The following is an 11713-nucleotide window of genomic DNA, read 5'->3' on the forward strand; positions in this document are numbered from 1 at the left end:
TATTAGTAATAAGCTTTAATATTCCTTAAATATTATGAATTGAGATAGTTATTTTGTATTATAAAGTATTTATTTAAATTTTTAGAATCTAAATTAAGATATATTAAAATTAAATTCTAAAATAAATCTTAAAAGACCAAAAATCATATGTTAATAATAAAAATAATAAAAAATTCATATATTAATAATAATAAAAAAAATTCATAAATTTTTTTCATAAAATATTCATTACCCTTCTCTTAACCACCATCCTTTCTTAAAGCAATGAAATAGAAAATTGTACAAAAAAAAGAGGCATATTGTTAGCTAGTTGTATACTACAAAATCACATGGAGTATAATAATATCAATAAAAGATGTAGCATTATCAATTCTTTATATATAATATCTTCTTAAGAATACTTTTTTCTCAAATTCAAAGATAATTATATGATTACAATGAGTTTGGCTTTAACACAATTGAGATTTATTACACATTTTAAATTTTAAATTTGAAATAAAAAATGTGTAATCAATCTCAAAGTGAAAGGAACTCTTTGTCTTTCTATATCCTTCTATCTTCTTTGCTCTTACCTTAAGTTGTCTTGTAGAGCAATTGATTCTTATTTCCAAACACAAGCTTCTTTATTGGATCTGCACTAAAACATGATTATTCTAGTAAAATCATGTGGCTTAGTATATTATTAACTCTTTGCCAATACAACAAATAATGAACAAAATGTAACAAAAATAAAATAAAAATAAAATCAAAACTTGGAAGAAAAGAAAACAAACAAAACAAACAAAACAAAACGAAACAATACAAAACAGGGACTAACAATTGCATAAGCATGTTTTTTCATATTCCAAGCTTTAATGACAAAGTAAAAAGATGCATCATTCTGGCATTTTTCATCCCTTGAAATCACAATAGCACACACATACATACATTATATTGGATATATATATATATATGAAAATGATAAAGCGACCCAAATTTTTACTAAAACAACCCACATGTTTAAACCATCATTCTACCCTTTCAACCATGTCTTTGTTCCCAGCTGCTTCTTTGTTCCCAACCATTGCCCATATTCCTAATGTTCTTAACCTCTTGCCTCCATTCCCGATGTTCATAGTCTCTTGCCTCTATTTCCAACTTCTATTTTTAGCAATGGTTGGAAACAAGGAATGGCTGAGAATAGGGATGGGAGCTACAAGGATACAATAATGGTTAATTTAGAGTGAATTTGCGTTAGTAAAAATTTGGGTTGCTTTACCATTTCCCAGTATATATATATATACATATATTAATTTGTATGTATAATGGGCTTGTTTTGAGATAGATATAGAACAAAACATAACAACTATGAGATATTATGATTTATCATGAAAAAATAAAAAATCAAGATGAATTTTTTGGTAAATGCAGAAGTAGGTCACTGAAGCTATCGTACCTGGCTCCCTCATTCTGTGTCAGAGAAAAGGGCTGAATCATCCACGTCACCTCATACTGGGTAAGAATGACGTGGACACGGTGAAGGATCCGACGTTGCATAGGGGTGGCTCAAGAGTGGCCTCTCCAAGCGGACACTGCTTTCGGCGTTTCTTTAGGATGGAAGATGTAGCGACGAAGCCGAGGCGACACCACAATCATCAACGCCACGCCTCCGAAGCCCATGAGCAATCCTACGCATATCCCCGGCACTGAAAGTGTCCCCCCTATACTCCACACCGACCTCGATTCGCACTGCTTCTCAAGCGGCAACCCGCACAATCCTTCGTTCCCAGGCCTGAAACTCTCTTTCGTTGTGCGGGTACCAAAACCATTTTCCTGCGGGATTTCTCCTGATAGATCGTTGCCTCCGAGGTAAAACTGCAAGGTGGCAGGCATCCTCGCTAGCATGACGGGAACCGGACCTGTCAAACGATTCGAGGACAAATCCAGGGACTGCAGTTTCTTAAGGCTTCCCTCTTTATCCGGAATTGTTCCACTCAGGGCATTGTTAGAGAGGTTGAGTACCCACAGGTAGTCCATTTGTAGAATGTCATCAGGTATACGCCCTGTGAGGTTGTTAGCTCCCAAGTTCAGTATCGCAGTCCACACGAGCCCGTTACCATTGAAAGTATAAACCTTGCGCTGGTAAATGAATGAAAGATCTACTTTGAAGGGACTCAGACTCAGTGAAACTCTGTAATTCACCTCCGTCTTGGCATTGGTGTCGATTGGCTGCAAGGTTACGTTGTCAATGAAGGCTCTCATATTGGTCAAGTTTCTCGAAATCTCTCCGGATAGTTTGTTGTTGGACAGATCCAGCATAGTTATATTCCTACTCTTCCATATCCAACCCGGAATCGCACCTTCGATCTCGTTCGACTCCAAGGTGAGCACTCTCATCTTCTCAAGGACCGTCGGCCTCGCTGGCACGGGAATTGATCCCGTCAGTTTGTTCCGGCTGAGGTCGAGAATGGTGAGGTTTTCGCAGTTGAAGAGCGCTTCAGGAAATGTTCCGATGAGGGCATTGTTTGCCGCTGTCAAAACTTCGAGAAACGGAAGTTTTGTGAAGTTAAGACTCCCAATTTGTCCAGAAAGGCGGTTCTTTGACAACAGAATGCGAGTCAAGTTTGTGCAACTACTAAGCGTCGCCGGGATCCCATCCTCGAGTTGGTTGTCGTTTAGGTGCAGGTCTTTTAGCATGGAGCACCGGCCAAGGCTTGCGGGTATGGCTCCAGTGAGACTGTTGTTGGCTAACCACAACCTCTGTAATGCTCGCAAGTTCCCCAACTCGGCTGGGATGGCTCCGCTGAGCCGATTGCTCTGTAGAAGCAATGTGGTGAGATTGACGCATTGAGAGAGCGAAGCAGGGATGTTGCCAGTAAGGTTGTTGTCATTGAGAGCAAGCACCAGCATTGAATGGATGTTGCACAAAGTAGGGATTTTACCGCTGACGCTTGTACTGGTAACGACCAGACTGTCAAGAGTCATGTTGCCGAATTCAACGGGTATGGACCCGTTGATGCGCTCATTGCTTTCGATTATAACTGAGCCTAATCTTGTGCAGTTTGCAAGTGAGGCAGGGATGGGCCCTTCTAAGGAATTGTTGCTTAAGTAAAGCAGCCGAAAATTTTGCAAACCACCTAGATTGGTGGGTATAACCCCAGTCATGAAATTGTCTTGGAATTGCAGGCTTTCCAACTGGGGACATTTGCTGAACGCCGGTGAGATAGTCCCTGTCAGATTATTTGCCCCAAACACCACATTTTTGAGAGCAGTGCAGTTAGTGGCAGTGAGCGCAGCAGGTATCTCTCCAGAGAACTGGTTGTGGTCCACTTCGTAATTCTCGATAAAATTCCACTGTTGCCCTGGGAATGGCGGAAGACTTCCCCTGAACTCATTGTAAGCGAGATAGATCAAACGTATCTTGCTGCAATTGCCAAGCATCCCGATTTCCCCCGAGAACCTGTTAAAGCGAAGCATAATTATGCTAAGCTCTTCCAAACGCCCGAACGACTCCGGTAAGGTGCCGTTCATATCATTGGCCTCAAAATCGAGGTTGTATAATCGACTGCAGTTTCCAAGCGACCTTGGCAACGGCCCTTTAAGGTCGTTCGTTCTTCCCACGAGCTCTCGCAAATTGGGGCAATTGCCAAGGCTCTCCGGAAGAGAGCCATTGATCTTCTTGTTCTCTGCAAAATTCAGTACTTCAAGGTGCTGAAGTTTCCCCAGCTCCGCAGGAAGTTCTCCGCTGAGCTGATTCCAAGCTACGTTCAGAGTTTTCAGATTCGTGCAGTTCCCCAGAGCTGGAGGAATGGAGCCTGTCAAGGAGTTGTTTTTAAGCACTAGATGCTCGAGGGCCGACAGCTTTCCAAATACAGACGGAAGATTACCTTGCAGGAGTGTGTCTTGAAGTGTGAGGTTTTGCAGAAAGGTAAGATTTGCCAAAGCCGAGCTCAAAGTCCCATTCAACACAATTCCGGTGATGTTCAGAGCAAGGACTCGTCTGGGAATGTCAGCATTGCATGTCACCCCCGCCCACTGGCAGTAGTCGGCGTTCATACTGCTATTGCCCCAGCTGTTCAGCGTATCATTTTTGAACTCCCCAAGAGCCTCAAGTTTGAATTGCAGCAATACTCTTTCGTCTGCTGTACTCTCCGACGTTTCCTGCAGCAATGATCGGCCATGCTTTCCTCCCTCGGTTCTTGCACTTAGAGTTGGCAGGAAAAAGAACATGTATGTCACAAGCAGGCGCCAACACACCATGTGCAGTCCCATTGGTTCCTGGAACATTTGAGAAGCGAATCGTCGAGTGAAGCAATTCTACTTGGCCTATCAAAATTGTGCCAAGTTTCTAACCCCAACCAGCACAACCCAAGGAGCCACAACTGACACAACCCAAACAAACTAACCAGGGCTGCGATGATTGTCGGTTACATACATGCAAAGTAGATTGAGGGTCACGAAACTAGAGCTCCAAATTTTCTAGGTTAATGAACTAATCGGCGTATCTTTTCTTCATTCAACAGAACAATATATTTAGTTTCGAAGGCCACAGCTGCTAGCCCTGGATTTGGTTTCTATTCTCGAGCGCACAACTCTACAGCAACACCCTCACACCCCTCACAGAACTTACACTCGACATAACTGGATAATAAGGCGAAGTGCGGAGCTTTAGCACAATAACACTGCGTGATAGCAACAGAAAGAAAGATCCAGTTTCAGAATTGCATTCACTACACCAATAACTCATCACCTCGCGATGGCATTTTTGGAAGAATTGAACACGAGGACTTCTTTGGTTACAGGATGTAAGGCTTGTTCATGATTAATTGAGGTGCAATTAAGAGCCCTTGTTGACGCAGCATGCCTTTTGTCTGTCTTGTCAGATAGTCTCAGCCCACATATGCCCGACCGGAGAACTGTTCTACCCCAATAATTTCCCATCCACCGTCAGATTTAATTTCTTCTGGATTGTATTTCAACGATTCCCTTCCCTTATTGCAGATTGGTGGATTCCCCTGCCGGTCAGCGACAAACTTGCCAGTACCATCAAAGTCAAATCGAGGAACGCGTACCCCTGGATGCTCAAGCCAAACTGTATTGGTCCGATTCAGCTGAAATCAGAGGAAATCATGCAGAAATCCTTTTTTAGAGCCTTCCAACTCTCCCGATTTGGCATGGTGTATTGAGAAACTTCTCAGCCTCCACCTACACGACAACGCATACTTTTACACCGTTTCTTTCAAATGAAAGCATGATTTTCAGTGAAACAGAATGTTGAAGTGTTTCGAACGGTGTTAGTGGTCATGTGAAACAAACTCGTATTGTGCTCACAGTTTTTTACTGAAGCGTATGAAACTATTATCGCTATTGCTGGTAGAACGGACGTGTCTACGATGTACCGCTTGCAATACTGCACCTCGATAAGATAAGGATAGTGATGCAGAAGTGCCACAAGTTGACTGAAAGTAATGTTTCTTTTTTCTGAAGTCGACGCACAATTATCCAGCTGTATTTTGAACAACGACTGCTTCAGGGCATAGATTTCTGATGATACCCACTTCTAAATCCAAAAACATTGTCCATTCATCCCTCCCATTCTTGTGCCCCGACAAAATGAGGATATTGTTGATTCAGTAGGCGTGAGATGAAAACAAATGCTATTGATAGAAAGTTTATGCCTTTGGTGGTAATTTTGCACGAGTGTCCGAAGCCCACAATAGCTGTAGTGGCAGAATATGTTGTCAGATTTTTTGTCGAACAGCTGAAAAAGCAGACCAGCTTTTTTAAACACCTTAGCAGCTCACCGATTTGCAGAGCAGATCTAATGAAGACCAGGACACATGAAAAATGTGACCTAGAATACATTCATTCTTACATTGTTGCCAACATCAGCTCCTGGATGAGGCTTATCATGTAATTTAGGACTATGCATGTGTCATATATACTCACACACATCTTATTTATTTGAAAAATCAAATTGGTTCGTACAATTCTAATTTTTATTAAGAACTGGGTGTTTTATATTATTAAACCTTTTTTTTACTAGAATGTGTTATAATACTTACATGGAAGAAAGTCTATTACATTATCTTTCTTGATTCTTGATTTTTACAGAGTTAGTTATAACATTGCAGAATTTCAAAAATGATATTATAAAAAAATATTTGTAAACTTATCTAAACACACTTTAGCCATTTGTAAATGTTTTTCAAAGATATTAGATTAAAAAAATGTCTAAAAGACTGCACTTATCTATCTAAATCTTCAACATCCATCAGTTTAGGTTTTGTACCTAAAGTACTTTGTGATGTTTGATAATTATTTTACAAAAATAATAAATATTGATTTTAAAATCTAATATAGTAAAAATAAACTATTTTGAAATGATGATGTATAAAAAATTAACAAAATAATTAAAAAGAAATTGACGAGGTTATTTCTTCTCACAAATATATTCTTCGATTTGTGGTTAATATATTTCTTTGAAAAATGTTCAATATTATGTTAAGACTTTCAAAAATATAAACACAAATATTCTTACTAAACCTAAGTTTGATAAAGTTTAAGATATTTTCAACAATATTATATAAAAGATGTATACAATGTATTATTGTTTACAATTTTTATAATATATATTGGAAGATTTGAGTAAATCAAAATTAAAAAGGAAAGTTTTATCATGGATGTATTATACAACCATTTGTTAAAGCAATTTGTAATCCCTCCTTTTTGGCACAACCTTAAAGTACTAAAAGAATGTGCTTTGATAAATGAATATTCTTAGAATATGGCCATTGGTGGCACCAATGCTTGTGCAATTGGGTAGCCACACTATCTTCTTCTTCCATCCAAAAATTCCCTACCAAGGCCCATTTGAGGTTGGAGGTGGAGACGCCACACCTAATGAAGGTATTTAGCCACCAACTTGTTATGAAAATGTCTTGGTGACACCAGTCCCATTCTTACATAGAGATGAGTTAGTAGTTTGTGTGGATCCACCATATAGGACTAAGCTTGGCAGTAATTGACTATCTAGTAAGATTCTCATCAATTGTTAGACTTGAGGCTATGTAGTTGCCTCTTATATGATCTTTAGGAACTTATTCTCAGTCCCACTATTTTTTTATTTTTGGCATTATATCTTTGTTTGTGGCATTATATTTTTATTTGTGGTATCATTATTTTTTATTTTTGGCATTATATTGAGCAACACAAATACATAATGCCTTAAATAATAAAATAATAATATATTATAACAAGTTGATTTGAGTATGATAAGTAAGAGGTTTTTAGCAGAGAAGATGTGTTCAGAGAAGATAGTCTATAGGTATTGCTTGCTCAATCAATCATTACCATCTGATGGAATTTGTTGTTTTTCTACATAAATGAGTTAATGTTTCAAGCATCAACTTTGGAAAGCTATTAGAGTAGGATATAGATGTTTTGTTCCTCTCTTCTCTTAGTAGTAGATGTAGCCTCTAATATGAACTTCAACATTCATTTTTGCAATTGTGTCCTAATAGGATCTTTCATCAAATTATTATCTAAAGCATTCGAAGCATGTATCAAGGTGTCATGGACACATATATTTATTCTAATATTTACTTATATAATTAAGTAAAAATAGATAAAAATAGATTTATTTCATAATATTTTTTAGCAAAGCTTCTTAAAAGCTTCATAGATATTGCTTTGACTTCATATATATATATTTTTAGTTGATTGATATGTTAGAAACTTGATCAACAAGTTAATCATATGTTAATAGTTTGGAGAACAAGCTAACTATGTGGCAGACATATAGAAAACTTGCCTTATAAATTAAGATACTTCTCTTGCAAAGTCAATACGTTTTCGAGGTCCTATAGGATATTGCCACATAGCTACTTATTAAGAGTATATGCGGAGGCAAGAATGAGATCTTTTTTATTCTTGTCAATGCCTTTTTAGTTCTTACTCTTATTTCAAGACTTTCTAGACTTCTTGTCTTTAGCAATAGCCATTCTAATATAATATTATATCATCTTTGAGTGATTTTTTAGTTTTTTCGAGTAACACAAGAGTGTACTAACATTTTAGTTATTTGAGATTCAAGTCTTTCACAATTTGATAAGAGTCCTAACTCATTGTTCTTATCTTGTTTTAGACGTAAGAGAATTATCTTCCATTGTTGTATTTTGAAGGTTGCAGATTATCCATCTTTGAATAAATAATTTGATTTTCTAATATTATTTTTTTTCTTAAAAAAAGCACATTACTTTTCTTTGTAGAAATTTTTATTTGACATTAGAAGTTGTAAATTATCCTCTTTTAATTTGACTTGTAGATTTATTAAGTTGTTTAAAATAAAAAAAATTATGGATGCTATTGAAAGAAGTAAGAATAGATTTACAACTATTGCAGATCTTTACTTACTTCTCAATATTTTTAGGATGGAAATTTCATGCATCTTACGCCTATGGAAGAAGTTCAAAGTCTGTATTAAGAAGTAGTCTAATCGAAAGAAGCGAGTAGATTGATTTCTAAACAATTTCAAGAACTTTTTCTTCTATAAGTATAATGGGGATAAGGATTAATATGCTTGAGAATTTTGATGGAACAAGATCAAAATTTTGAAGATTTTTGTAGAAGTCAAGCTTCATCTAAGATTGCATTCTTTCCAATACCCTAATAAATTTATTCAAGTTGGATTTATAAGTGCATCAAGATTATAAGCTAAAATAAACATCCACTAATTGGAATTTTATTCTAACTGACAATAAGTGAATTAACTATGTGAATTTAAAAATAAAGCTATTATTTAAATTCTAATCCAATTATTAGTTGTTCTTCTTAAAACACCAAGTTATTAATCAAATTTCCTAACATTATTCACATTCAAAATGATAATTCACTCTTTAAACTTCATGCAAAACAATTCTTTCTTTTATTTCTAATAGATACTTTAGTTTTAATTTTTAATTTTTATTTTATCTTTATTATTTTTATTTATTTCTTTACTTTTAGATTAATTTTATTATTTTTTTTATTATTATTTTTTTAAAATATATATTATTAATTCTTAAATAACTGATGGTAAAATTAATTAGTTAAGTTATTATCCTTAATCCATAGTAAAGTTTTAATCTTTAGTAAAAATTAAAAGTAAAAATAAAAGTAAAATTAAAAAACTAAGGTAAAAGTTAAAAGTTAAATTAAAGATTAAGTTAAAGTTAAAGTAATTTAAAATTTAAAAGTTGACATATAGAAGTTACGAGTTACTAACAAAAATAAAAGTAAAAATGAGACTTAAGAGGGAAAAAAACGAAGGTACCTTAATAATGCCCAAGAATTGAGGCATCAATCTCCTTTTCCTTCAAAAATTGCCAAAAATCGTGATGAACTCCAAATTGAATGATTTTTTCTTTTTTCCAAATTTAACTTAAAGATGCTCTTGTTACAACAATTTTCAATTCAATTTAGTATGTGAGCCACGAGAAATGCTCCTCCAATGTTGAGTGACTAAGATTTCCATGGCAGACAACCTCCCTCTACTTGGAAATTCATTTAAAAATTAATTCGTCCTTAAATTTGAAAAAAACTATGCCACTAGAAGCTCAGCTTAGAGATGCACTTACTCTATAAAATTTCATAGTAACTCAATTTAGAGGCACTGAGAAATACCTTATCAAAGTTGGATGATCTAAACTACCAAGCAACCAACCCCCCTCGCATTTACAAATTCACCAAAATTTTGTCCTTACTTTGAATCAAGCAAACAATACTTTTTTAAAAAGCTAACTTCAAAAGCTACAACTATAAAAAATTTCACATTGAGATTATATAATCTGAATGACTGATTGAGGAAAATCCGAGGCTCTTAAAACCCTTGGTATATTTGGGAGGCCGAGGGAGCTATCTACCACAATGAAGTATGGTTTAAAACCTAATGACCATCATTCACTATTCAAAATCTATGCACACACAGTCACAAGGTTCACAATGAAAGTTAAAAATCAAAATGAAATTAAGATTAAGGTTAACCAAATTAACCAAATTAAAAATTGGCATAGCTTTGTATTTAACCAAAAGAAGAGAGAGAGAGGGCTTGGAAAACCAAGCCACTCCTATACAACTAAGTGGTGGCTTTTGGAAGAGTAGCCACATCTCCACCCTTGATTTCTAAGATTCCTAATGTAGATCTACAGCCTTCATTCATCCGAGAGCTAATTTCATGATCAAGGCTAATGGCTCTTGTAAGTAGAAAAAAAACACTTTTTGGTAAATCCAACTTCACCATTGTGTTTAAAACATCTTTTTATTCTAAGATTGACTATTCACATGCCTCAATCTATGTTCATTTGCAACTTTTATGAGGATTTTTTTACTTATAAGGATTTTGATAATTTTTGTAAAATTCTTCAAAAAATGAGAATTTCATTGCTCTACTTGTACTTTGAAGGAAAGGGTGCCAAACTTGTTTTTATCACTCCACATGGTACATCCGATGCCTCCATTGCATTTGAAAGGCTTTCATGAATTAGAAGAACCATTTTGCCGCTTGGATTTGTTGAATTTGAAAAAAAATCTTCAAAACCACCATAATTAAACCTCACTAGATTTTCTTTTTCCTTTTTGAAACCAAGACTACTTCATTTTTAATTCCTTTATTATTAGCTAACTAAAAAAATATAGTCTTTATAGTATTTTTCTTACTAAATTCTATTCTAGATTACATCTCTGCTACTAGCAATCTATTTTCTATTTTTTCCTAAAATTCTAATATTAATTCATAATTTTTTTGTTTTAAGCACAATAAAAGTATTTTTTATACTAAATATCAAAGTGAGTCAATTCAATGGCTCACACACTTCTATCTGGAAATGCTCCCTATTGATTTATACCTTTGATGGAAAAAGATTCACGACTCTTTCATGATTTGAATTGATTCTTAGAAGTATGCTACAGCCGCATTTGAAGAAAGTGATCGAGAAAGGATAGCAAAGACCAAGTTCTTATCTTTACAACAAAGATTGCAATGAGTTAGCATACATGCTACTAAATTTCAAAACCTTGCTTGCAAAGTGGACTAAAATAACAAAGTCCTTATCAATCAATTTTGATATGGATTGAAGAATAACATCAAAGATTTATTATTGATAATTCCAAAAAGAAAATATTTAATATAATTTATTACTTAAGCCATTGCATATAATAATTGATTATTTAGAAGACATCAAGAATAAATATTTGGCTAAAGAAGAATAAATCAAGTAATGATAACCACTCCTAAGTTTTAAAAAACTTATTCATCAAAGCCAAAATCAATGCAAATTAATATGGTATGTTTTAAATTTCTTATTGAACAAGAAAAGACTCATCATTGTTAAAAAGATTTGTGCCTATATTATAGAGAATCCAAGCACACTACTCTGCATTATCTAAAAAAACAATGCTATTATAAAATAAAGAGCATGGTTTTGAAAGAGGACAATGTGTCAAAAAATGAGTTTGTCCAGCTATAATAGGGATCTTATCGTTGAAATCTTACAAAACTTCTTGCAAAAGTCCTATTTTCTCTTTAGATCTTTCATCTTTTTTTACAATAGAAGTTTTTTTAGGACCAATAAATTAAAAAGTTTTAGCCTTGTTGGATTCAAGAGTCTCAACCTATTTTATTAACGAAGACTTTGTCAAGAAATAAGATATATCTTTAGTTAAGAAAATCAAACTTGTATATATTGAAATAATAGAT

The 11713-nt window shown here is 34.8% G+C and overlaps 1 protein-coding gene across 1 annotated transcript; it reads right to left on the reverse strand.

Annotated features, from left to right (window-relative positions):
• Positions 1-278: 278 nt before the first annotated feature.
• LOC112294948 (uncharacterized) lies at positions 279-4577 on the reverse strand. Its single transcript, XM_024545964.3, has 2 exons — positions 1436-4577; positions 279-632 (listed from the first exon to the last, which is right to left on the reverse strand). Exon 1 carries the CDS (start codon positions 4264-4266, stop codon positions 1546-1548), a length of 2721 nt encoding a protein of 906 aa, XP_024401732.1. The 5' UTR covers positions 4267-4577; the 3' UTR covers positions 279-632; positions 1436-1545.
• Between the last annotated feature and the right edge of the window lie 7136 nt (positions 4578-11713).

This window comes from Physcomitrium patens, chromosome 18 (genome assembly GCF_059467195.1).
Source record: "Physcomitrium patens ecotype Gransden chromosome 18, ASM5946719v1, whole genome shotgun sequence".
NCBI classification, from domain to species: Eukaryota; Viridiplantae; Streptophyta; class Bryopsida; order Funariales; family Funariaceae; genus Physcomitrium; species Physcomitrium patens.

Bases quoted from the DNA above. Each gene is read 5' to 3' on its own strand.
- LOC112294948 (XM_024545964.3), bottom strand. From the start codon at position 4,266: ATGTTCCAGGAACCAATGGGACTGCACATGGTGTGTTGGCGCCTGCTT.